General features: G+C 41.0%; 1 protein-coding gene across 1 annotated transcript in view; it reads right to left on the bottom strand.

Annotated features, from left to right (window-relative positions):
- The window catches only part of znf385c (zinc finger protein 385C), an 83,317-nt gene extending 73,871 nt beyond the window's left edge, over positions 1-9,446 (bottom strand). Inside the window, exon 1 of the mRNA XM_025064847.1 lies at positions 8,921-9,446. Coding sequence (XP_024920615.1) covers positions 8,921-9,248 — 328 coding nt within the window. The 5' untranslated portion in view covers positions 9,249-9,446. The remainder of the gene's footprint in view (positions 1-8,920) is intronic.
- Positions 9,447-24,477: the final 15,031 nt, after the last annotated feature.

Raw genomic sequence — 24,477 nt, 5'->3', positions numbered from 1 at the left:
CCCTTCCTCCCCCCGGGCCTTAAGTGGCCGTTTCACCCCTTAAACTTCTAAAAAAAAGAGCTTTAATATCCACTATAAATACAGAAAATAGAATTCTCCTTTACTGCCTGTTCGTTATCTAGTCGTCAACACCTCTTGATGGAACGGACACGTGAAGAAAAGAACACGTCACACGACCAACTAGCTGTGGGAATCTCACGGTGCTTGATGTTTATGTCGATGCATATGCAGTGAGAAAACGCCGTCGCTCAACTATTTATTAGATTCAAACAGAAAAAGAAGGTGCTTTTCAGCAGCTGCATGTGAAGAATATTTCTATTTTAAACTTATACTGACATCATACTGCAAAGTCATATTTTCAAACATTCTGTAGCAGATATGTTTCTTTTTTTTGTGACAGGGAAACTCATGCCTGGATTAATATCCATCAGACTAGACTTGAATGCTCTGCCTATTCCTGGGACTTTTTCCTGAAAAAGTGAGACTAAATCACAGCTGTGGTGAAGTTAACTTACATTACTTCCCTGTCACTTTCTTCACTTTGCGTTTCACTGCTGCGTTTTTCAACACCAGGTTTGCTTACCTGATGATCTCTCATTGGTCGGAATGCGCCTGCAAATAATTTGTCTTCATTGTCTTCATCTATGCAAGAGCGACTGGCAGAACAATTAAATTACTCGTCTGCTAGTTGGCACCAGACGGCTAGAAACAAAAAAAATAAAGACGCCTAGATTTGTAGAAGATGATGTTTCTTCAATTCCTGTATATCAGCGATATGTTCAACTAAACAGGCCAGGTTTTCACATATTCTTTGTGAAAGTGTATATGCTATTTGGGTTGCTAATTGCTGGAACTGGACATACTAGGTATAAGCAGGAAGCCAAAATTAGCAATTTGCAGAAAAAGTAAACAGACTATGGCTGAAACACAAGGATCATTAAGCTTTCGGGAAAAAAAAATATTCACGAAAGGTATAAATCACAAAAGATAATTTCCCTTGACATTGGACACGGTTTACTGCGGTTGCCCCTAAATATTAGGGGGCGCTGGAATATAAATTGAGTGTTGAGTGTGATTTTTGGTTTCAAGCTAAAGGAAATCCAATGTTTGCACAGGACGCCTCATACCTCGCGTCATCGCAAACAGCAGGTAAAAATACTGCAGGTCCAAAGAGATGCCTCAGCCTACAGCTGTTCGGTGTCTTGTCAACAACAGAGAGAGGACAACTGTACACGTTCACCTTCGTGTCAAGGACAAGATCATTGGCAGCGGGAACACACCTGGTCACTGCAGGTTGGCAGGACTGTGAATGGCTACATCTGCAGAAGAAAGTGGTCAATGACAGGACTTATTTAGATAACCACGTCTTTTCCTCTCCATCCCCTTTCCCCCCGGTTTTTTCCCCTTCACTTCTCTCTCCTTGTCCTGTCTTTATTATTAGCGGCAGCGAGAAGCAGCGGACCGGAAAATTCTTACGGAGGAACAAACCCACATCTGCATATTACAGCCCAGGATCACGTCTGCCATGAGCGAATAAATTAATACATGAATAACAATGAAAATCATTCATTAGTTGCTTGGCTTGCTCTCTAAATGGCATTGTGTGTGCCATGTCGTTTGCCCACTCACACCAGGAGACTGGCAGCGGTATTTGCATAAAACCTCCAGGAAGTGGAGAAACTACAGCAGAGGAGACGGGATCTCGGGTCAGGCGGCGATGGTTATTGTCAGACGGTGATGGTTATTGGCCAAACAATTACAGCCGGGGTGTCGAAAAAAAAATAAAAAGTCTTTTTTTTTTCAAATGTTTTTACTATGTTTTTGTTTTTACTTACTTTTTTTCTTGCTGAATGTCATTTACAGGCAAGAAAAAACGTTTTAGATGTGTCACCATGTCGAAAAAACATCTAGGTCTCAGAAAAGTCTCAGAAACCGGTACGCAGATGTGATGTACAAGGTCACATGCCAAAAAAATCAAAAACAAAAGAAAAAAAAAACAGATGTGATTTACAACAACCAAACAAAAATTATGTTTCTCGGGATAATGCAAAAAAAAAACAAAAAAAAACCTAAAAGGCCATGTTCGTCGCTGCACTGTTTTTTACTTTGTGTTTGTGGGTAACTCACACACATGCCCTCCCCCCACTCTCGTTCCTGTCCCCTGCCCAGCCAGTTCCCATACCCATACCCATCACTCACACCAGGGATCTTCTAAAAAACTGAGCCGGGAAATTCTACAAGACAACAAGAAGTGATAAATAAACAGCCGATACTCAACCTTTGGTACCCTACTGGAGGTACAGCACAACGGAATACCATCGTGAACCATTCAGACAGAGATGGACAAGGATGTGATTGGGCACTAGGGTCGACAACATAATTAAGAGTCAAGAGTCATATGATTCCAAAAGGCTTTCCGTGACCTTTCTGTCTGACCTTATCGCAGCTTCTACCTTCTTGGGAGGTAATTCTCCCTTTTCATAGATGATGGTCAAAGTGTCGGTCAGGTTAGGTACAGTGGTTTGTGATGGTCTGTAGACGTAGAAAAAGGCCTCTGATGGGAGTTTGTCCTCAACTGCCACCAGAGGGATGAAAAGTAAAAAAAAAAACAAAACACAGTCAACAAAAGAAACAAATTACTGTCAGGAAAATGTTCCATTTCATCTGTTCAGGTTGTATTTGTCGAAGCGACTGATTTATTGGTTTTTTTGCTAGTGAAAAAAAAACCAACAAAAAAAACCCCAGATTGATTCTGGAGAAGGTGCGGAACAAAAGGACACAGCGATATGGAGGCAGAAGTGAGTGAAAATGGGGTCAGAGCTGCAATGTGACCAAAACACTGTTGAAGCGACTGGTATTTAATGACATTTTAAAAACCGCAGAATTCATTTAGGATGCTTTGGCAGAATAGGTTTCACTATAGGACAGGCTAGATGAAGGCTGATAGTGAAATCTGCTTGGCCTTCTCCACAGACGGAAGCAGCCGACCTGTCACAGAGCCCGTAAACACAGACCTCCGATGATTTCCGAGACGTGCCTTTTTCTCTGTGGCCTCGTGATTGGGCCGGTTGTGTTCCTCACTCCACCAGGCTCTGTGTGTGTCACCTTATTTGCCCTCTGACCTATTCCCTGAACTCATGTCATAACCTGAGGCAGGAAAAGGAGGAAGACACATGGGGGCGGGGGGTGGGGGGGATGCAGGACTGACGCAGCCACATTAACCTTCAGGTTATGCATAGAAGCCACAAAAAATGAAAGTACGAGGGGAATTGTGGTCTTTTATTAATAAAATATATGAATGTACGCGAATATAAGTAAGATACTTCAAGACCATATTTTGGTCTTTCATTTTAAGTAAAAAAATTTGAGATTTTTTTTTCCTGACCATTTGATATTTATAGACTGATAAATGGTAGCTAGCTAATTGTGGTCACAATTTTTTTTTTTTGCTATTGCTATTATTTGTGCACATTTCAGTTTTTGTTTTTTAATTTTGGCTAACTTTTAGCGTTCATGTCAATGTCACCTTTTAAAGATATCTGGGGTGAATTAGGCAAATTTTTAATACGGTTTGTTTTTCAGACCAAGGTTGACTTTTTGGCTCATCTTTTGCTTACATGTTTAGAATGTTAGCATGCTACATGTTTTGTTGTGTTTTATTATTGTCAAACTTTCAGCAATATTGCTGTTGGTTTTAAGAGTTTAAAATCTACCACTAGTGGCATTTCTTACACATATATAACACAACATTTTAGCAAATTTTAAGCTATATTTTTACTGTTTATTTTTTAGCAAATTTGTTTACCTACATTGAAATACGTTTTTCAACCCTAGCTATTTTTGGTCGGAGTTTTAGCACACCTGATCACTCATGATTTAGTGGTGTGCTACAGAAGCCTAGCTGAACATATTCACTACAGACTTTAACTGTGAGATTAGCTTGAGGACTGACGCAGATTTATGTATACACGGGTGTCCGCAAGTGTGGAGAAAGAAAAGCCACTGTAGCCAAAAAGGAAAAATTTCAAAAGGGGAAACATGAAAAGCAGATGTGAGGGCCATTCATGCGGAAAATCTCTGCCTTTAATCCAATTACATATGCTTTATTAGAACAGGGACGGGGAGATAGCATCAGACCGAGACGGCGGTGAAGTGGAATGAAGAGCCGCGTTGCATTAATATTCACAAAAAAGACACCAGGTGGAAACACACGGACTCCGCAGCTCTATTCGGAATTCGAATTCTACGCTAAGCTAACACCAGAAGCACAGGCTACTACAAACAGGTAAACAATCACTCTGCTAGATAGGATTCATGACAAGCATCTCTGCCTGGTGGAGCCAGAGCAGGCTGCTGTCCACAGTCTGCAACCTTCCATCATCATTTCAGCATCTGTTCTGGAAATGACAGTGATTAATTACAGTTCACAACCGGTCTGTGGAAGTAAATACGCTGATGTGCACAAAGCTTCCTGTCAGGGGTGTGCAACTTCTCCTTTATTACTCCCGTTTGTGACCTTGGCTGAGAGAAACATTTGATTTAGTAAAACTGAATGGACAGTTGGGTTCTGATTCCAGAACATTCCAGATCGTTAGGGCTGCTTGGTACAAAGGGAAGTGTATTTGCTGGAGAATATAAGATGGTTTGTGCCCTTGCCTTACAGCAGTAGGGTCACAGGTTTACCGGTTTGCTGTTTTCTTCCACAGTCATAAAACCTGCTTTTACGTTAACAGGTAACTCTAAATCAATGATTATCAACCTGCGGCCCGTGGGCTGAACCCGGCCCGCCGAACCGCCCAATCTGGCCCACGACTGGATAAACCAAAATTGAGAGAAAATATTACATACATAGTCAGAGAGGGTGCATTCACACTCTTTGCGGCCCACGTATGGAACACAAGCCACCGTTTGTGAAACAGTGTTCTAAAGCAGCTGGAATTCATCTCCAAAAGTAAAAAAAACAGTTGTTTAGTCACCCCGCGAGGTGCAGTATTTCAGTGCCAAGTAATTTTGTTACAGGAAATCTGTAGATATCACTTTTTTCTGGAATATTTTTAGATATATGTGGTGTAAAAAAAGAAGAAAAAAAAAATCCCCAAAAAACAAAAACAAACATGTGGATGCCCAACATCCACCTGGAATCTGTTTAACATACATTACCAGGGCTGAAGTACACATCTGATGTACACAACAGACGGACAGAGAGAGAGAGAGAGACTGGACCCTGTGTCAGCTCAGTGAAGCAGAATCTGAGAGAACCTCATGCTGACATAGAGACAAGTGTGTGAAACACACATGAACGTAAAAGACATCACCGTCAACCTGCAGAATACAGATGTCTAAGTGTACAAATCAGGTCTGGTAGAAACACACACGCACTGATGCACTCATAAAATCGCAAAAATACTGCACAGAGACCCACGCACCCACAGGCTCACACATACATAGCTGGGGAAAAAAAAGTGTGGTGAAGATGAGGACGCAGCAGGACTGGCTGCCTGGGGGAGTCAGCAGAAGGTGAGCACAGATAAGGCTGTGTGATTGTGACTGCATGTCAGAGAGGATCTCTACAGCACAGCGCTCCGGCGCGCTCTCCATGCCTCACACACAAAACACGCAAAACAAGATAACACAACCTCCAAACTTTTACATTCGCTGTCCAAATCGCTAGCAGCTGGAACAGAAATAGAACATTTAGAACTACGGGGACTCTGTTCTCGGATACGACGCGATTTAACACTCTTCTACAGCACACATGGAGGTTTGGCTGAATTTTAGGCGCCGACCAGGTTCTAAAGAATAGAGTCAGGCTGTTTAACAAAGGTAATAGAAATAGGTTAATGGGGACCCACATTTTAAAAGTCACAATGCTTTGCGACCAAAGTCAATAAACATTATTTGTAAACTCCTGGGAAACATGATGCCAGACCCAAAAAAAAAAAACCCTTGCGACCCACCTTAGGGTCGCGACCCAGTTTTTGGGAAACAATGGTTTATTGTCTTTAATGTTTCTTTACGTCCAATGATTGGCGTGAGTAGTAATAATTATATATATATATATAATATAATTATAATATATAATTATTTATTTAAATAATTACAATTTATTATATAATAAAATTTATTTTTATTAAAGTTATAAAAAGTATTATATAATAATTAAATAATTATATTAAATTTAATTATATTAATTATTATAATATATAATATTATATTTATATAATAATAATATAGTATATATATTATAATATATATAATATATAGTATACTGTACTGTACACAAAAGTAGGTGCTGCCTACATTTCACCAAGCTTAGAAAACCTACAAAAACCCTCTAAAAAAACTGAGTTAAGCGGCATGGGCTGCTCCGAGTGCTCGGCCACCCAGTGTCGGTATCTGTAAGCGTGCTCGTATCGCAAATCTTTATTGGTATCTTGAAGCAAAAATTTGCTTGAAAACTTGCTCATATCTCGGAATACTCATATGTCGGGACGCTCGTATCTCAAGTTTCCACTGTACTTTGATATCGCAGTGGTTTTTTTTTTTGGTAGTTTTCTTAGGCAGCATTTAGCTGGGTAAGAAAAACAAGGTCAAGTGCACACGCTGGGATGAGAAACGCAGCCTCGTTACAGAGCCCGACCAGAAAAGAAGAATCTGAATTCCACATGACGACATGCAGACAGAAGGGTGAAGACAAAGGGGTAGAGATGGAGGACGACGCTACAGAACGACCCAGAACGTTCCCCAAAGCTTTGCACGCTGAGACCTGAGAGACCTGACTGTCAAAAATGAGCTGTCTATTCTTTCACAGTCACTTCAGCTCAAAAACCACTTCACATGAATGGAGTCACAGAAAACAAGAAATCTGTAACATTAACTTGTTATGGTTGACATTATACGACCATGTATATATGTTCAAGGGCTCTTATATATAGCTCTTAAACATATATAATTTTTTTATGTAACTGTGAAAGAACAATTCAGTACTCTTCCTCTAGGTGGCAGCAGATGGCTTTAAAGCAAACAAAAAAAGAGACTCAGATCTTTAAGTGTCTTTCTCCAATTCCTGTGAATATATCAAGGTTGTGTTCAACTAAACAGGCCCATGTTTTATCGTTTCAATTACAATTCAATTACCACCAGTGGTACGCAAGCGCTCTCTAGTGGTACGTGGGGAAAATTTATATTTCACATCTACATTTCCAATTGAATAAATCTGAAACCTACCATGCACAATTAATACAACATTTAAACATAAACATCTCTCCTGTGTGGTGGAAGCTAACAGGGAAGGTCTACGCTGCTATATTCTAATGTTGTCATCATGGTGGTACTCAGAGAGATCAGTGTTTTCTCAGGTGGTACAGAGTAGAAAAAGTTGGAGAACCACTGCTCTAATGTAATGCAACTATGTCACCGTCACAGAAGTGAGAGTCACGCTGTAGTTCGTACAGAGCTAAAATAAAGGGTTAATGTTACCAGGACAATGGGGGGGGGGGATCATTGATTTGCTTGAGCAAACAAGCGTGTCAGCTTTGCTTCACTGGCAGCCTGTGCTCCAGACTGAGCACGATCAATCACACAACACCTGCTCTTTAAACGCGGCTGACAGCTGAGTATCACGAGGAGGACTCAGTTATACAGGGAACTGGGTTATAATCCGTTTGAAAGAACTATTCAATCAAAGCTCAGTAAATCAAAAGAAAAAGATCTGCGTTTTAACATGTTTCCTGTTCTTCCCTGCTCCTGTTTCATGGATGTTCTCACTGCACAGGACACAAATACAACAATTTTATCCAATTTCTTCAACTTGATAAATATATTAACTGATCACAAACAGCAAATAAGGCAGTGTTTAGTAATATGTATTATAGTATAATATGTTATGCTAGCTCACCTCAATATACAGCAGAATGAACCTTATATTTATCTTGTCAACACTGTTGAATGGCCAACACTAGAACTCTCAGCGATCTGCACCTGTTATAGGACTGCTACACAATATGGTATGAATGATGCTGAGGCTCGACGACATTTAAAAACTCAGATGACACTTTCATCTTAGAGGTCCATTAATAATAAGGAAGGGACAAAGGCCAGGCTTGAGTAAAATAACTAATTCTAATGTCCTTCATTATGTGGAGTGCTATATATTTGTGAAAAGTGAAAATCACTTTAACGCCAGATAATGTCACAGATGAAACTGAAATGTAATCTCCAAAAAATAAATAAAAATAGACAGACACAGCTCTGCGTCTCAAAGAGACAAAAATACACCTGGATGAAAATACTGCTAATCCAGATTACAGGATGAACAATACATCGTAATACACACTGTATTATATCCTGGTAAACAGTGGGAATCAACTGCTGTGCTCACTGGGCTTTTAGAATTTCCTATAATACAGTACACACAGTTAAAGTGACAAACCAGCTAACTGCTAACGCAGGTTTCTTGGGTGGAAGTTCGTAAAGTAGATAACGGAGGATACAGGAGACTGAAGGGAGAGAGAGAGAGAGAGAGAGAGACCCATTCTGATTCCACTGCAGCAAACGTCCAATCAAGGATGTGACTGGAATGACAAAGCGCCCTAACTCACTTTAATCTCATTACTTGCAGGAACACCACCATCAAACACAAGCGGCACTTAATTAGCTCCTCACTTTGTGACTTCATTCAGTTCTCCGCCGCTCGCCGGCGCCAGTGTTTGTTCCTGCAGCCCACGGCTCATTTTTGAGCACACTTCAGCAAACACAAGCCAATTTGTTTCACTGTTGTTGAATAAATGCACTGAGGTGGGGGGGAGGGCACACAGAGATGTGCCACTCCATCGACCTGCATCTGTTCTCACTGATAATAATTCCCCGGTCTGAAGGCGCTATGACAAGACAAAAAAACCCGACGGGTCTGTGGTCCTACCTGTGCTGTTCGGTGCCTTGCCGTTGCCGATCTTCTTCAGTCTCTTCTGGTGGGATTTGCCGTTGTAGTGAATCTGGGCCTGAGCGGCAGAGTTGAGCTGGATGTTGCAGACGTCACACACCGTGTAGCTCCGCTGCTTTTTCTCCCTCTTAGGTCTGTACGGCGCAGAAGACACGGGGCCCCCTGCTGACTGCTCGTCCGGTAGTGCACCCTCATCCTGAGGTTCAAAACTGGATTCCAGGTCCACTGCACTGACCAGTAAGGAGCTGAACTCCCTCCTGTCCAGCTCGGTGTCCAGGAGAGGTGACGGGCTGAACGCACGTTTCATACCTGAGGACGAGAGAGACAGTTTAGGAGAGAAGACAGAGAGGAAGGTGTCCTCACGTTGAACAAGACAAGGTAGTAAAATGAGCTGAGGGCCAGTGCTGCCATCAACCTGTCATTGGAGGTACACATCAGTGTTTGGTTTTCAATACGGACCATACAAAATGACCCAGTGGGCCACATCTGGCCCCCGAGCCTTGAATTTGACACATGTGCCCCAGATAGTTTAGAGAAAGTAGTTTTTTTGTTTAATATAAATATTGTCAAGTACTACAGAGCAAACTGATACTACTTTATTGACCAACTGAAGCGTTTAAATAATTGAGAAGAATATTAATAAATAAAATACCTCAAGCACAAATTTAAATATTAAAACCCTGTCATGGGCAGGAACTGACCCTGGTCGAAAACATAAATCCATGTCTGTAACTTTCTACATAGATTTTTGTTTTTCTAAAGGGAACACAGTCAAAAGTAAAAAAAAAACGCTAATACCATTGAATACCATTGATTTTTTGTTTGTTTGTTTGTTTGTTTTTAACAGGTCAAGATTAAATGAACACATTTTCAAGAAGGTCAACCCGGCCATGTGAAATCTTGTCCAAGCACCTGACTGCCCACCGGGGGCAGATTTTGGTTACGCCTGACTAAAAGGTACATCTCTGTCTTCCAGAATCTTCCAAGACTTAGCATTTGCGACGCAGTGTGAGGCAGAGCCGGGCTGTGCGTGCAGATGGAGGGGTTGTCTTCTCCATCCAGGCCAAACTCAGCCTGCATGCAAGGCCGCTCGGCCAAAACCTGAGAGCCGCAGGGAACACCCGGGCAAAATACCCCCAGCTCCTGTAGCATTATTGAGCCGTACGTAGCGTCTGACCCCACTCCGCACATGGCAGCATGGCCTCTGACACAGACGTGTACTTCAGAGGAAAAGACAACTGCACACAGTGGTGCCAGTGGTGTGCAATGAAGAACCACATGGGGGAGACAGAGAGCTACAGTGCGTCTCTGAGGACCACTGAGGCCACCCTCTAAGGCTATGTGGCTGATGATTCACCACCTATTTGCGCAGCAGAGCGGACCACAACTGCTGCAGCTGTAGCTGGGAAGGATCTCAGCCAAGCAAGTGCACGGATTAGAGGAATGAACAGAAACACAACCGAGAGTCTACGGCTTTTTCCAAACAGCCCTGATGCTGCTGGCTGGCTAGAGAACAGCCGAGATACGTACAAAAGATCTGGAAATACCTGATGTGGCGAAATATGTGCGGTGAAGAAAGACACAGAAGAACACATTTCTGTCAAAAAATAAATAAAAATAAAAACCGTGTATTGTTTCGATACTTCTTCGTTTTCCAGGCAGAGCTTTGGGAACATAGTAGGGAGGATGACAGTACGACATTGACAAAGAGGAGCGTTAGGGTTTTGTAGGCAGCTTCTGTCCATATAAATAAATGAAAAGACAGATTCCACCGCATCTGTGAGAACGGCTGAGGCATAAGTCTGCAATCATCTGCTGGGTTTTTCTCGGGTTCCTTTTCCTCTAAATCTCTGGGTAAAAATCTGTGCAGCTGGCAAACGGAACATGTGGATGGGGAGGATTAACCTGAGAAGAACCAAGACAGTCCGTCAGTCCATAGATCTCAGAGAGCATCCTTGCTACCTTAACTCTGGGGCCTGTAAAATCCAGGTTTTTCCTAACCTTTTGAAACTGTAGACCTGGCGTACCTCAAGGCTCTGTTCTCGGTGAACTTAAAGTCTTCGTTAGTTTGTTTCATTCATTCATTTTTTTTATTGCTTTATCTTTTTCAGGATGGTAAGAGGAGCAGGAGTCAAAGTGTGAGAGCAGGTACACCCTGGTCAGGTGACTGGTCCATCACGTACACACAGGAAAACCATGCCAAACCAACAACGTTATACCTACGCGACCAAGTCATGGACACGGTGTGTCCAATTGTGTGCATAGCACCACCAGGAGGGGCAAGATCAGGCTTTGTGCTCTACGTTTACGAACACAAATCAAACAATCCTGCAGAGTTATTCCTTAACCGAAGCCTGAAGGAGTGCAGTTCTGCCTCATTAAGAACCACTAGATAGTTATTTCTCAAAAAAACAAGTATTTATGACAGAAAAATGGTTAATGATGTCTCGGACGTTAACACCTCTGGAAACTAAACTGGAGCAAACTGGACTCTTTGATGCCTTTAAATCTACACACTCGAACTTCTTGAAAAATGCTTGAGCACACAAATACCGGTGTACAGACACACCCACCGACACACAGTAAAAAAAACAGGAGTAAGCAGCCTCCGTGAAAGCAGCCATTCATGTTGCCAATCTGGGAGCACTCACGAGGGCTCCATCAGATGTTTTCTCAAACGCTTTAAGCAACACTGCTCTTTGGCAACGAATGAAAAAAATCTCTGTGGTCCTTAACCACCACGCAGCCTCCTCACATGCCTGGCAAGTTACTCAACTGCGTACTCCAAATTAGCCTTGCTGTAAAAACAAAGTCCAAAATGCTCAGTGCAGTTTTTAACTGAGCATGACGATGTAGTACGTCCTTCTGTCGGTGACGACCACATGGTGAAAGAGCAAAAAACAAAAACAAAAAAAAAGACATTGTAGGATCATTGTACTGTTTTGAAGGACTCAAATCAGATAAGGCATAAATGTTGACTTGCAGTACAGGAGTACAGGAGTACAGGACGCAGACATGGGCAAACTAAGGCCCGGGGGTACTTCACCCTTTTCCCTGCAATACCCACGTTTACCCAATAGTTTAACATAGAAAATGTTAAAAGTGTATTAGCATTTTAGCATTTATGCATGTTTTTAAACGTCATTTATTTTAGTTCATTTTGCATAAAGAATGTTAAAAGCGTATTAGCATTTATGCATGTTTTTACACGTTATTTATCTTTAGTTCAGATTTAGGACAACTGTGGCCCGCGAGTCAAAATGTTAGCCCATTTAGCCCACGCCTGCTGTAGAGACGTGTGTCAGCGGTGTTTTGTGTCAGCCGTGTATCAGCGCGGGTGAAAGGTATGGTTTAAAACCGAGTAGTGACACCTATTATGTCACTGCTGAGTATAGTTTGGAGACAGAGACACGTCTGAAAGACAGGAGGCTGAGACGGAAGTGACAGAGTTGAAGACGCTTCAATGCGACTAGCCTGAACGGACAAGATTAGAAAGAAATTAGCATATCACAGGGACGGCCGAGGCTCAGCAGTTTGGAGATAAAGTTAGAGAGACAAGGTTTAGGAAATGTAAAAGAGTGTGTGAAGGACAGACCGGGAATACATTAAACGGAGGATGAAAAAAGACACAGAGAAGACGGGGGACGTGTGGATGTGATCCAAGAAAGCCTAAATACATTTATCAAGGTTTCTTCAGACTTTCAAGGCAGTTGTCAGAAATTCGAGGGGCCAATGACATTGAAAGAAATGTTTTTTTTTTTTAATTTTGTTATGAGGACATTAAGTTAAGCTACCGTATTTTTCGGACTATAGGGCGCGTTAAGCGAAACAAAACAGTCAGATAAGTCAAACCGTTATAAGTCGAACTGTAGATTTTTGAGAAAATTAAAGGATTTTAAGTGTGCCTTATAGTCCAAAAAATAAGGTAATACAGTGGAACCTAGAGATACGAGCAAGCCTTCGAGCAAATATTTTGCTTTGAGATACGAGTAAAGACTCGAGATACGAGCACGCTTTCAGACGCCGACGCTAGGTGGCCGAGCACTCGGAGCAGCCAACGCTTTTTAAATCCTTGCTATTTATACTACATACTGTGAAGTATTTACTACAAAAAGACTGCCGGAGCACTACAAACATATTAAAAAATACCATCTTACCATTATAGACGTGTACTGTATACAGTATACCTACACTGCAGTATCCCGGGTATTTTAAGGGGAAACAGCTATTGTTCTGTGTAATGTCTGTGAATTACTTTGCTGGGCAATGGACCCAAGAGTGTTTTACTACCTGTAAACATTTAAGTGTGTTTTTAATGAACATCCTCCTGGGACTTTGAATTGTTGTAAAAAAAAGCTCTGACCCCGGAGTCCCTGCTGTGTGATTTATAATGTTTATCTGGACAGGAAATAGTCCTAAAGAAAGGAAGCGTGGGAGCTACATATACCAGCGTGACCGTGTCCGCGACTTCAGCAACCACGTCCACTCCGTACCCAACCACCAGCTACTGTATGCCTTCACTGCATTCTGTCCTCCCCCGTCCTCCCGCACATGAGAGCCATCAATCGGTGCTGTGATCTTGCTTAAGAGACTGGGCCTCACCCAGACGACCAGCGCAGCAATAAAAACTCTATTTATGATCCAGCGTTTTTAGCCGCTTCAACGGTTCGGAAATACTACAGCGCTTTTTCCAGCTCCACCCACTGACCCTCCTCGGTGAACCCACACATCCTAACAGGGACAGGGGACATCCAGATGGACTCAACACAATCACTGAATGCATGTTGGCAGACCCTAAACCTGGGGTCTGAAGCTGAACAATTTTTACTACTGTGATTCATAAATCCTCAAAGTGTTCAATGATTTACATACTGCAGTAATATTACAGTATTGGATCCAGTTAGACAAAGGAAATAATGTTTTACTTCTTCTACTACAAGACGATCCCCACAATGCAACATATGTCATAACTGACTAAGGTAGAAGAAGACAGTGACATTACGTTGTTTTTCGCACATAGACAAGTCTCCGGTTCATAAACGAGAAAACGACAAAAAAAACATTAAATAACCCAAAAGGCAAAAGTTAAATAACAGCACATTCCAAAAAAACACAATTTTAAAGACGACAGACTCGTGTTTAGACAAATACCTCAAGAATCAAACTTACAAATTTAATTCATCCCTTATAAGTTTGCCAATTTGCAAACCCATTTCCCAAGACTTGAATCAAAAGAAAAATGACACGAGTAATTTATCTCACACTTGGGTTTTGATGGGAAAATAATCAGAAAGATACATTTAAGTAAACAAACACGTTTCGCAAACCTGACGGCGTTCTGAGGGAGACGCAATGAGTCATCACTTTTGAATTCGGAAATGACAAGCACGGCTCATTCATAACCACGTCATCTGATGCCTCGGCCCATTTAAAAGTCAATCTGCAAAATTTACACCACGCCTACTGTACAGAAAGACTTGTGTATTTTTGTGGAGGCAATTTAGTTGACGAAATGCTTGATTTTGCCACAGCTAAGGATTGATCCTTAAAGAGAAGTTTCCAGAGAAACTAAAGGTAAAAAAAAAACCTCATATTTCAAAAGTTAATTTGATGTACAGCACATTCAAAATTGAATTGAAAAAAAACAAAAAAAAAAAAAACAAAAACCCACTGGAATAGTTTTTGTATTAACACGCCAAACATTTGAAAATACTTTTTTCCCAGAGATCCAGTGTGTGAAAGAACTAGCTATTTTTGCTAATTGTCATTTAATTTTCAATTCCGATTTTTGATTTGCTGAAATCGATTTTTACGAATTCTGTTTTTTAAAGGATTGACAACTCCTGAACTCAAGTTTCAAAATAAAGGTTCATTTGCATCTTGAAATTCCAGCTGTGTTCAGCAGTGGGTTTTTTAGTGTTGGATCAGGTTTATTGTTGTGAATGACGACCCGGGGGCTCCCCCCTATGGTTAACTTTACTGTTACATACATTACAAATAGCAGATCTGGAGGTTTCCTGGCCGACCGTTAAGTCCGTCCAAGCTAACGTGACGTTAGCTCCGGCCTGTGTGTGTGGTTGTCCGCTTCCTCTTGTGTTCTCCAACACAAACGCAGAGCCAATCGACCACAGTCAGCTGCAAAATTGGCAGCACGTGTGCCGAATGCTGTCGCAGGTCACGGCCGGTCGCGTTAAAGCCAAATCCGATCACTGGGCTGCCGCTGATCGGTGCTTCTCCAACGTCTACGGTCAGGATCCGAACTGAACTTGGCGTCGCCTCAATTACAGAGCTACCAAAGGCTTCTTGATGGAGGCAGGAGAAAAGCCAGAGTGAAGTGACAAAAGGGCCACATGTAATTGTCATCATCAAGGAGTCATTACTGTCATCAGGGCTTTATTTTCACGTCCGCAGCTGCAGAAGTGGCTCGGGGTGGCTTTGAAGACGTCCGTCTTTCTGTCCCCGGCATTAGTGTTAATTATGTCCATGTTCAATAGTCTGTAATGAGTGCAATTACACACAAATCTGTCCTGAACTTGTGGAACAAAAAGTTCGGCTGGATGAGGAGTCAGAGCCGCTGAGAACGAGCAGGAGTGTCTGTCGCACCGTGCTCCCAACCCCAAACCCAGGAGTCAATAAAAAGCAGTGGCACATAAAAGTGTTTTCTCTAATCTTTGTTTACAGCAGTTCTTTTCCAGCGCACAGGGAATGTGTTTCTTCTAGATGTGTGTGTGTGTGTTTACTAGTTTGCAGTTGTTGGCTTGATTTGTGTCTATGGCGGCTCGTCCTTGAATAACAAAAAAAAAACTAAAAAACCCTTTAACATCAGTGAATTTATAAGGTATCGCACTGATCCTATCACCGAGGCCGCGTTGCATTCGCGTTAGTATTCGTGTGTGTGTTTGTGTTTCTTTAGAGAATACCGTGCACATCAAATACGGGGTAGTCGATGAAAATAAAAAAAAAACGCGATAAGAGAACGATTTATAACAGAACGGAGAGATATAGAGGAGAATAAATGGCGGTGGAATCAATTATTTAAGAAGCGAGCAAAGTTGTCCTGTCTGCGTTCCCCGAGGCCAAAAGTTGCCAATGAAGTGTGTTTGTTCTACCTGGATTCCTGACATTCTGCTACATCTGTTACACTTCATCAATCCGTCCGCCCGTACACCAGAGTTGTAGCTGTTAATATTTATGTACTCGCTTTCTGAAGCAATTACAGGCTGCTTTGTTTTAATCCGTTCATTTATCTTTCATGTGTTGACCTGGAGCCTCCGCCATTGACTGGAGCTTTCACTGTTTACCAACACTCCTCCACCGACGGCTCTTCGCTTAACTTGTGCTCAGTGACAAAAGCATTTTTGTTCTTTTAGCATTAGCACATTTTGATACTTTGTGATGAATGGGAATATTCTTTCATTGTGCTAACAATACAATACAGCGGGGCCGCGAAGTTACGAGTTAGCAACTTTTGCAAGATATTCCCCGTGATACGAGGTTACGGGCTGCAACGAAATAATTGGTTTTCAGTCATTTTTAATGGGGAAACTTTGATCGAGATAGGAGTGCTGTTGTGGAATGGATTCAACTCGTATCTTGAAGCCTCACCGTATTTGTCTAGACCGGACTAGATGAGATGAGAAGAAACACTGTACACTATGGTACGGTACAGTACGGTACAGCCTGCTCCAATACAATCCGATGAGACCTTAATTTGTCCCCCAGGGAAATATAAAGAGTCATGACTTTGCTTTAGAGAAACTGTGACTCGACTGTATAAACACAGCCACATACATTTCGGAAGATATCTTTGTTGTTCAAGTTTTTCTGCTGCTGCAGTCTAGGGAAAAAAAAGGGAAAAGCTCCCCAGGGCGTCAACATTTGTTCTTAGGAACTCTGTCAAATTCTATCTGAAATTGAATAAAAATATCTGCTTTTTTTACATGACATATTTTTGGGAGTTCTCTTTCAGTCGTTTGTATTCTGCCTCTGGTCATGCCTGGCACTATTTCAATGTCAAATAACAAGATTTACACAACACACAACACACACACACACATCCCCCCGGACTCAGCCAAACACATTCACACACAGTTGCTGTTTTTTTTTTTTTTGTCCTTTCGTAAACACTTAACATAGCAAAAAGTGTTGCCACTTAAGCTAACCTTGACTGTTAGAAACGCATGCTAATTCCTAATCCTGACCACAGCTCTAATCTGAGCCTAACTCTAACGCCAATGGACATATTGACCCTCATGTGGGGACCTCATGAGGACCCCATAACAACAATGTCCCCACGAGTATACATACACATACACAGATGTCACACCAGTTGAACAGAGGACTTCATCCACTACTCATTTTCCGACCTCACAAAATAACAGCCTGTCTAGTGTTTTTGCGACACTTTTCAAACATGTGTCTTTTCCAGCCAGGCTAAAGTTAGCTCCCGCAGGAAACACAGGCCCATATTTCCCCTTTTTCCCCCGTTTGACCACAGGCTGAACAGCCCAACTGATGGGAACCACACACACAGGGAGACAGTCCATACAACACTAGATATACTTAGACATGGTCCAACTCTGGCTGAGCCACAGTCACAACACTTCACCACACACACACACACACACACTCTGCAGCATCAAACAGCTGCACACACAAACAGAAACAGAACACACTCGGTTATTTACACATCCTGAGGGGCAGACATTTTAGATTGTGGCAGCAACAGAACAAACAGGTGTTGATTTAACAATTTGGTTTTGGCCAGTTGTCAATAGCTGAGGTCAGTGAATGCACCGTTTGAAATGCTGGGTTTTTTTTCTTCTTCGCCTACATCTACAAATCTCAAGACTTTTAAATAGCACTTTTATAAAACCATCTAGATTCCATCTGTCTCAAGACAGTACTTGATAAATACCTTTATGAATAATAATTTAATAATAACTTATAATTTTAAATCACAGAAAATCCTACACATCCTGTATCAGGTGAGGAATACTTAAGGAATTTAGATTTTTTTAAATTTAGAATTAAGTCACGTCATCACTTTAATGGCAAGATTCGTCTAAAGCAAAGGCCCCAAACCCCCGGTCCGGGGACCGGTGCTGGTCCATAGGAAATTTGGTACGGGGCCGCAGTGGGTCACAGCGAAAAAATGTACTTCAGTTTTTACTAATTTTACTTCATCCAAAAAGAATCCAGTCATATCCCTTTATGTTTCAAAACAAGAGGTCGTTCAGACTCTGATACTAACAAAATAGAGTCTAGAAAATGTTTTATTTTGAAAATTTAACTATCCATCAACAATAGCGCGGTATTACCAGTCTGCAGTAACGGCTGATACCGGCCCTTGGTACAAAAAAGGTAAATATTACTTTCCATTAAGATGTGAGAAGTGAGCTGGTAAAAACTCATTGTTAAACATGTTAGCAGTCAATAACAAAATACACGTTAACACACAACGTCTGAGCCTTAAAATGAAAGAAAACAACTCATTTACATGTAGCCTGTTGCGCACTCTCCTACATAATGACTCACTTCCGACGTACAGACGGTCTGAATCAGGGCCCTGGGGCCTTTATTTCCCACATCAGTTATGAAGACAGTATTGAATGGTCCATTACATGTCAGGAGAGCGGGATTAATGCAGAGCTGACAGGACACCGATTTCTCAGGGAAGGATTTTCCGCTCTCAGATAAGGGACTTAAACACTAAGTATATTTACAAAAGGTTGAAACGACCTCAGTGAGAACGATGGGCCTCCATCAACGTATCACACTGTTTTAAACACCAGTTCAATTACTGCCAAACAGGCTGCGGCGGGTATCTGGAGAGTAGCTTGTAGTGACAGGTCAATGTCATTCTGTTAGCGCTCGTGTGGTATGACATTGCAAAAAATGACAACAGTAAAGCCTGAGGTAGAGATGCAGGAGATAAGGTCGTGATGCTAAACAGCTACTGTGAATGACTTTACTATCCATGTTATTCCACATAGAGTTACTCTGTACGCAGTTGATCACCGACTGTGTGAACTCTGCTTTTAACCCATCACCATAGGCAGCAGGGGGCAGTCCAAGCCCCTGGTGAGGAGTGTGTGTGGACGGTGCCAAGCTGAACCGAAAGTTTTTGTTTGCCAACTCTAGATTTGATCATTTAGGGGAATTAAAGAACTGCTGTCAATATGCCAGAGACTTAGAACGTCCGTGAGACATCGGCCGATTGGTATCCTCGAATAAACACTGTAATCTTTATAATGGATTTCCTCTCAGAGTCACCGGTAAAGACAGACAGTGGGGTGATGATGGGATGCGCTGTGTGAACAAAGAAGCACTGTCCCAGGGAAAGTACTCGCAGTTACTCTGGGACTCTACGTGATCTCTGCCGGGTGTTATTTTAATCGTGATACAACATTCAAGATATGGAATGCACTTCCGCCTTTGGATGCTAAGGCAATAATTATCATGTTTCAAATCGGACTGTTGCTACAACAAAAACACATACTGCTGTTATTAGTAGCGATGGCTAGTTCAATACTCAGGATCGGTATCGGTCCGATATCGGTCGAGCTTCAGGATCAGGCATCGAAGTAAACAATTATAGACTGATGGGGGAGAAAGGAGAGTTTTAATAACGGCAGATACTGTATTGCGATATTAGCATCGAGTTATATCATCTAGTTATAAGCAGGATCTTTTAGTTTGAAAATGCCTGTTGGATCTACGCAGTAGGAAAAAAGTAACAGAAAAAATACAACGTTACACATACACACACACTGGAGATAAAAACATGGGAAATTAGTGCATGTTTTCGTCCAGGACGTTTTTGGTTGCTGCCAGAACTTCCTTCCCTACAAACATTTTGCAGTTTTCTTCTTTAAGGATTTATGATTACTGAGAAGACTTGATTGGATTAGCCTAATCACTACCTGTCATTAATGACATCAGTTCTGCAGAAGGAAATTCATGAGACACACATCTAAATTTGACCCGTGACACAAAATTACCTGCACCATGTTATTAAACGACATTCATTAGAGCAGTGGGTTTGAACGCACCGAGCGCACAAACAGATGAGGAAACTAAAAACGATCGCTCATTTATGCATTTTTATATTTTATATATTTATACATATAAATATATGTAATAAAACTATAATATGTATCATAATAATGTATAACATAATATGTAAAATATGTAAAAAAAAGTGTTGTGAGGTCAACAGAACTATATATATATGTATATATACTTTTTTTTTTTTCCTTTTAATGTAGATCAGGGATCACCAATTATATTTGTTAGTATATTTGATGACCAGAATTTATCTAGACAGACATCTTAGGGGTCGGACACTGAATAAAGATGAAATAAAACACATTTTTGTCTAACATTATTATTTGATGATAATTTTGGAATCCAGTCGTGGGCTGGATTGGACGGTTCAGTGGGCCGGATTCAACCCATGGGCCACCAGTTGATGATTACTGCTGTTTACATTTACATGTAGTTAGATGTCACTTAGATGTATTTAGATGAAACAGTAAACATATATATATATATATATATATATATACATATACATATACATATCAAAGTTAGCCAAATAGCATCCTAAGTTTTATAAAATTAATTTAAACATTATACAAAAAATGTAATAAATTAATAGAAAACTGTAGCTGACCATAGACCAGTTGAATAAAGTGCTACGATTGGCCGTGGTGCCTGACTTTGGACATGGTGTGAATTAGCTCTGTGTGTCCCTGATGTGTTGTGGCTTCTTACAGTGAGCGTGCACCAGCGTTAGCCTGGGATCAGCTGGAGGATTGCTGCAGAGTGCAGCCGGTCTTTGCCAAAAATGTGCACCGGCATCCATCAGCGCCCTGTCGCTGAGTGCAGCTCCACAAAGAAGAGGGATTACCAACGTGTGAGAGCACTGGTGATTTATGTTGACTGCAAGTCAGAGGGTCACAAGGAAAAAGGTAAGAACAGGAGACAGAGGGCGGAGGAGACGAGCACCGAGACTGACAGGAGTAAAGCTGTAGTGCAAAAACATTATGGAAATAATTTTTATCGATTTTTCCTCTGATAATGAAACCCGTTTTTGCAATGCCAGGGTTGCAGCCCGTTTGATATCGGAAATCGGAAGAATATCGGAATATCTAGTAGATTAGCAATAATCACCAACATTTACTGTATGTACTATAACTAAAAATGAACGAAGAATTTCTTATATCATGGTGATAAACTCCATACATTTGAATTTCTCATATCATGGTGATAAACTCCATACATTTAAATTATACATTTAAATCTTATAGCTTATCCTCCATCAGGACACAGTCTGAACTACTGCAACCATCTGATCTGACTTCTCTTTTTTTTTTTCTTTTTTATACTGTACACATATTTTCTAAACTCCTGGTAGGACCATAAACTATTAGGTAATCATACTATTGACGTTAACGCTTGCACGGCACTGTAGTTATGACTATTAACGCTAACTGTTCTATTACCAAAGAGGTTTTTTTAAATAGAAGAAGAAATTAAGTGATTACTGTTACTTTCTCCTGACGCCAGCTGACTAATCTGAATTAATGGTCCTTGAAACGATGATTAACAATATATTCAAAAGCATCAGACAGGGTTTTAAAACCAAGACGTTAGCAGCTCCGCTAACTGCCGGTTTGTACATTATTTCGCAGTAAGAGAAAATGAAGTGAAGGGAAACCAGCGCTATAAAAAGACGAGGTGAATATAATGTGGTGACGCATGTGATCCCTAATGAGTGTTGTATATCCCCTGTATATATACCCGTATTTATAGAGTCCCAGCTGTGTGTCACTCATTATAAGACGGATCTCCGCCTGAGTATTCCAACATGACATCCTCCTGTTTCACCTACTGTATCGTCAACCAGTTGTTGGCGTCTGTGAAATTTCAGTTTACGGATGTGTCCTGGCAGCTGTGACAGATTAAAGCAATGTTTCTGACAGGGAATTGACTCAAACAAAGACACTTGAGTTAATCCAAGAGTTAATACCTCAAGAGTGTTTGTTTTTTTTTACCATTTTGTTTCAACGGCTAAAAATAAAATGACTTTTATTGGTATCACTAGTTTTCCTTCTGTATCCAGATTTGTCTGCCTTCTCTGTCAGCCTTTGGATTTTTATTTTATCTATGATTTTGAGATTCTTATATATATGTATATATATGTTTATATGTATATATGTACATATATACATATATATGTTTTTGTTGTCTTTTATTTCACTATTTTCGACTTCATATCAGATATAAATGAATATCAGATATTCATTTTGTTTTAGCTTTTGTCAAGTCTAATCATTATATATATTTGGCAAACTTTAAAAAAAACATTTTTGAGGAAATTTTCAAATAAAATTATCTTTTCCTAATAATCCAAATTTTAAATATTAATTTGTGCAAGTCTTTTCCTTTTTTTATTTTATTGGGCTAATTCAATTTTTTTTATAAATTCTTTTGCATCTCCATCATGTTTTATTTATTGACTATTTCTTATTTAGTTTAGGTATTTTTTTGGGGGGGGGTTGGTTTTTGTAGCTAACTGATATAAATCAAAAACAGAATTATCTGAGGTAAATCAGGGAATTTTGTCTCCAGGCCTAATTTTTTGGCACAGCTTTATTTGAACAATATGTTCCTTCAAATGTATTGTTGTTTAAAAGCCACATTAAATTCAACCATCACCTCAGTGGATAAATGTACAGACGTCTTGGCATTCTGTGCTCACTGATTCCAGATCTAGAAGTAAATATTCCAGAGGAACCTTGAAGGCCTTTGATGAGTGCGTCGTCAATTACGCGATAATGAAACAGAGTCCAGGGACCTCCAAAGCCTGAAGGCACACCAGGAAATAACACTGCTGTTTTGCATAATGAAATAAAAGTACCAGCTGTATTTCTACATTACAACACACAGTGGCCTGGCAGTTGGCATCAAACCCCCCCTTAGTAACCCCCCCCTCTTTTCAATCAGCACCTTAAGGACCCAGAGGAACCCATCAACACAGCTAAAGTAGGCTAATTACATCGCAGTCATCTATAAAAAGGAGGATAGTTGCCAGACGTCGTCATGTGCATTCACGGAGCGACATTGTTGTGAAACGTGTCTCGACGTCGACAATTGCTCTCGCAGGAAGCGGCGCAGATCAGTCACAATTACGAGGCTATTAATAATAAAGAGCCTCTGCCGTCGCTCGGCGGCGGCCGTAACCGTTGGAGAAATACTTTTATCACTACATCAATTATTGGACTGGTGGCAGTAAACAGAATTTGCACGCCCTGTACGCCTGTAAAGACACTTCCCTCTTCTAATATATTTTGATGTAACAGCGAGGATCAAGGGCCCACTCCATCACTGTCGTAGTAGCGGTGACAGAGCCAACTGGAGCACATCGATCACACACTAAACCACAGCGCAGGAATTAACATACTAACAGCTACTTAGAGGCCAACTTCCAGTAGCTGCTGCGACTGTGTGGTGTCTCTACAGGCATGTAAACAACTTTTCTGACCACAGAGCCGCACTAGATCAGCGGGGCTAAACCTTTTTTAGGTTTGTGACTCCATCTTGACATCACAAATATCTGGCGACCCCAGAGAAATTTTTTTTTCTAGAATTTTTTATATATAATATATACACACATATATTTCAATATATGTATAGATATATGTGTATATATATGCACACACATACTGTATATATAAACCTATGCTGCATAGATGCATATATAATATATATTATATATACATTTACATATATGTGTATATATGTTTTTTCCAATATTTCCGTTTCTATTCTACCTGTAGTTGGGGTGAGCAGTGACATTGTCATTTCTAACGGACTATTTATACGGGCCGCTCTCAGATTGGACAACACGAGCGGGTCAGCGTGGCACGGCGATGTGTTGTCGCCTCTCCGTGCTGAGCAATGTGGAAGATGCACTCTCAGAATAGTGCGAATGAATCAGCGGACGCAGTGCTGACAAGTGAATAAGTCTCCAGGTGTCACAGCAGGTCTATAATTAGGTAGGAGTGTTATACGCCAATATTGCGTTGGCCTGGGCTGGATTACCACCGCCACAAGTCAACGTCTGATAACACTGGTCAACAATGTACCTATAACTCCCCTGGCTACCTTATTAATACCAATCTATTAACCACATACAAGTCCTACAGTGAAGCAGCAGTCCTCAAAAAGACAGTTTGTTGAACAACCCTTCTCCTTCAGAACTTCTATCTCAAAGGAAACACAGCAGAACGTCATCACACGTCCATAATCGTCCATAAAGTGGATGAAAAGAATTCAACTAAATTATTCCTTCAGCCCTCCGGATGTTTGCACAGGAAATTCAAAAAGAGTATGTCATCATATGCCTTCAATTTCCTCAACCTGCGCTCGTTCTATTTTTTATTTTTTTTCATCAGTTGACGTGTTCCCGCCATTAACTGCCAAAGGGTGAGATCGTTTTTAGCCATGGCCCTGTTCCATATCTGGGG

The sequence above is a fragment of the Cynoglossus semilaevis genome, chromosome 17, assembly GCF_000523025.1.
Source record: "Cynoglossus semilaevis isolate Cse_v1.0 chromosome 17, Cse_v1.0, whole genome shotgun sequence".
NCBI classification, from domain to species: domain Eukaryota; kingdom Metazoa; phylum Chordata; class Actinopteri; order Pleuronectiformes; family Cynoglossidae; genus Cynoglossus; species Cynoglossus semilaevis.
This window is presented reverse-complemented; position numbering and strand designations above follow the sequence as displayed.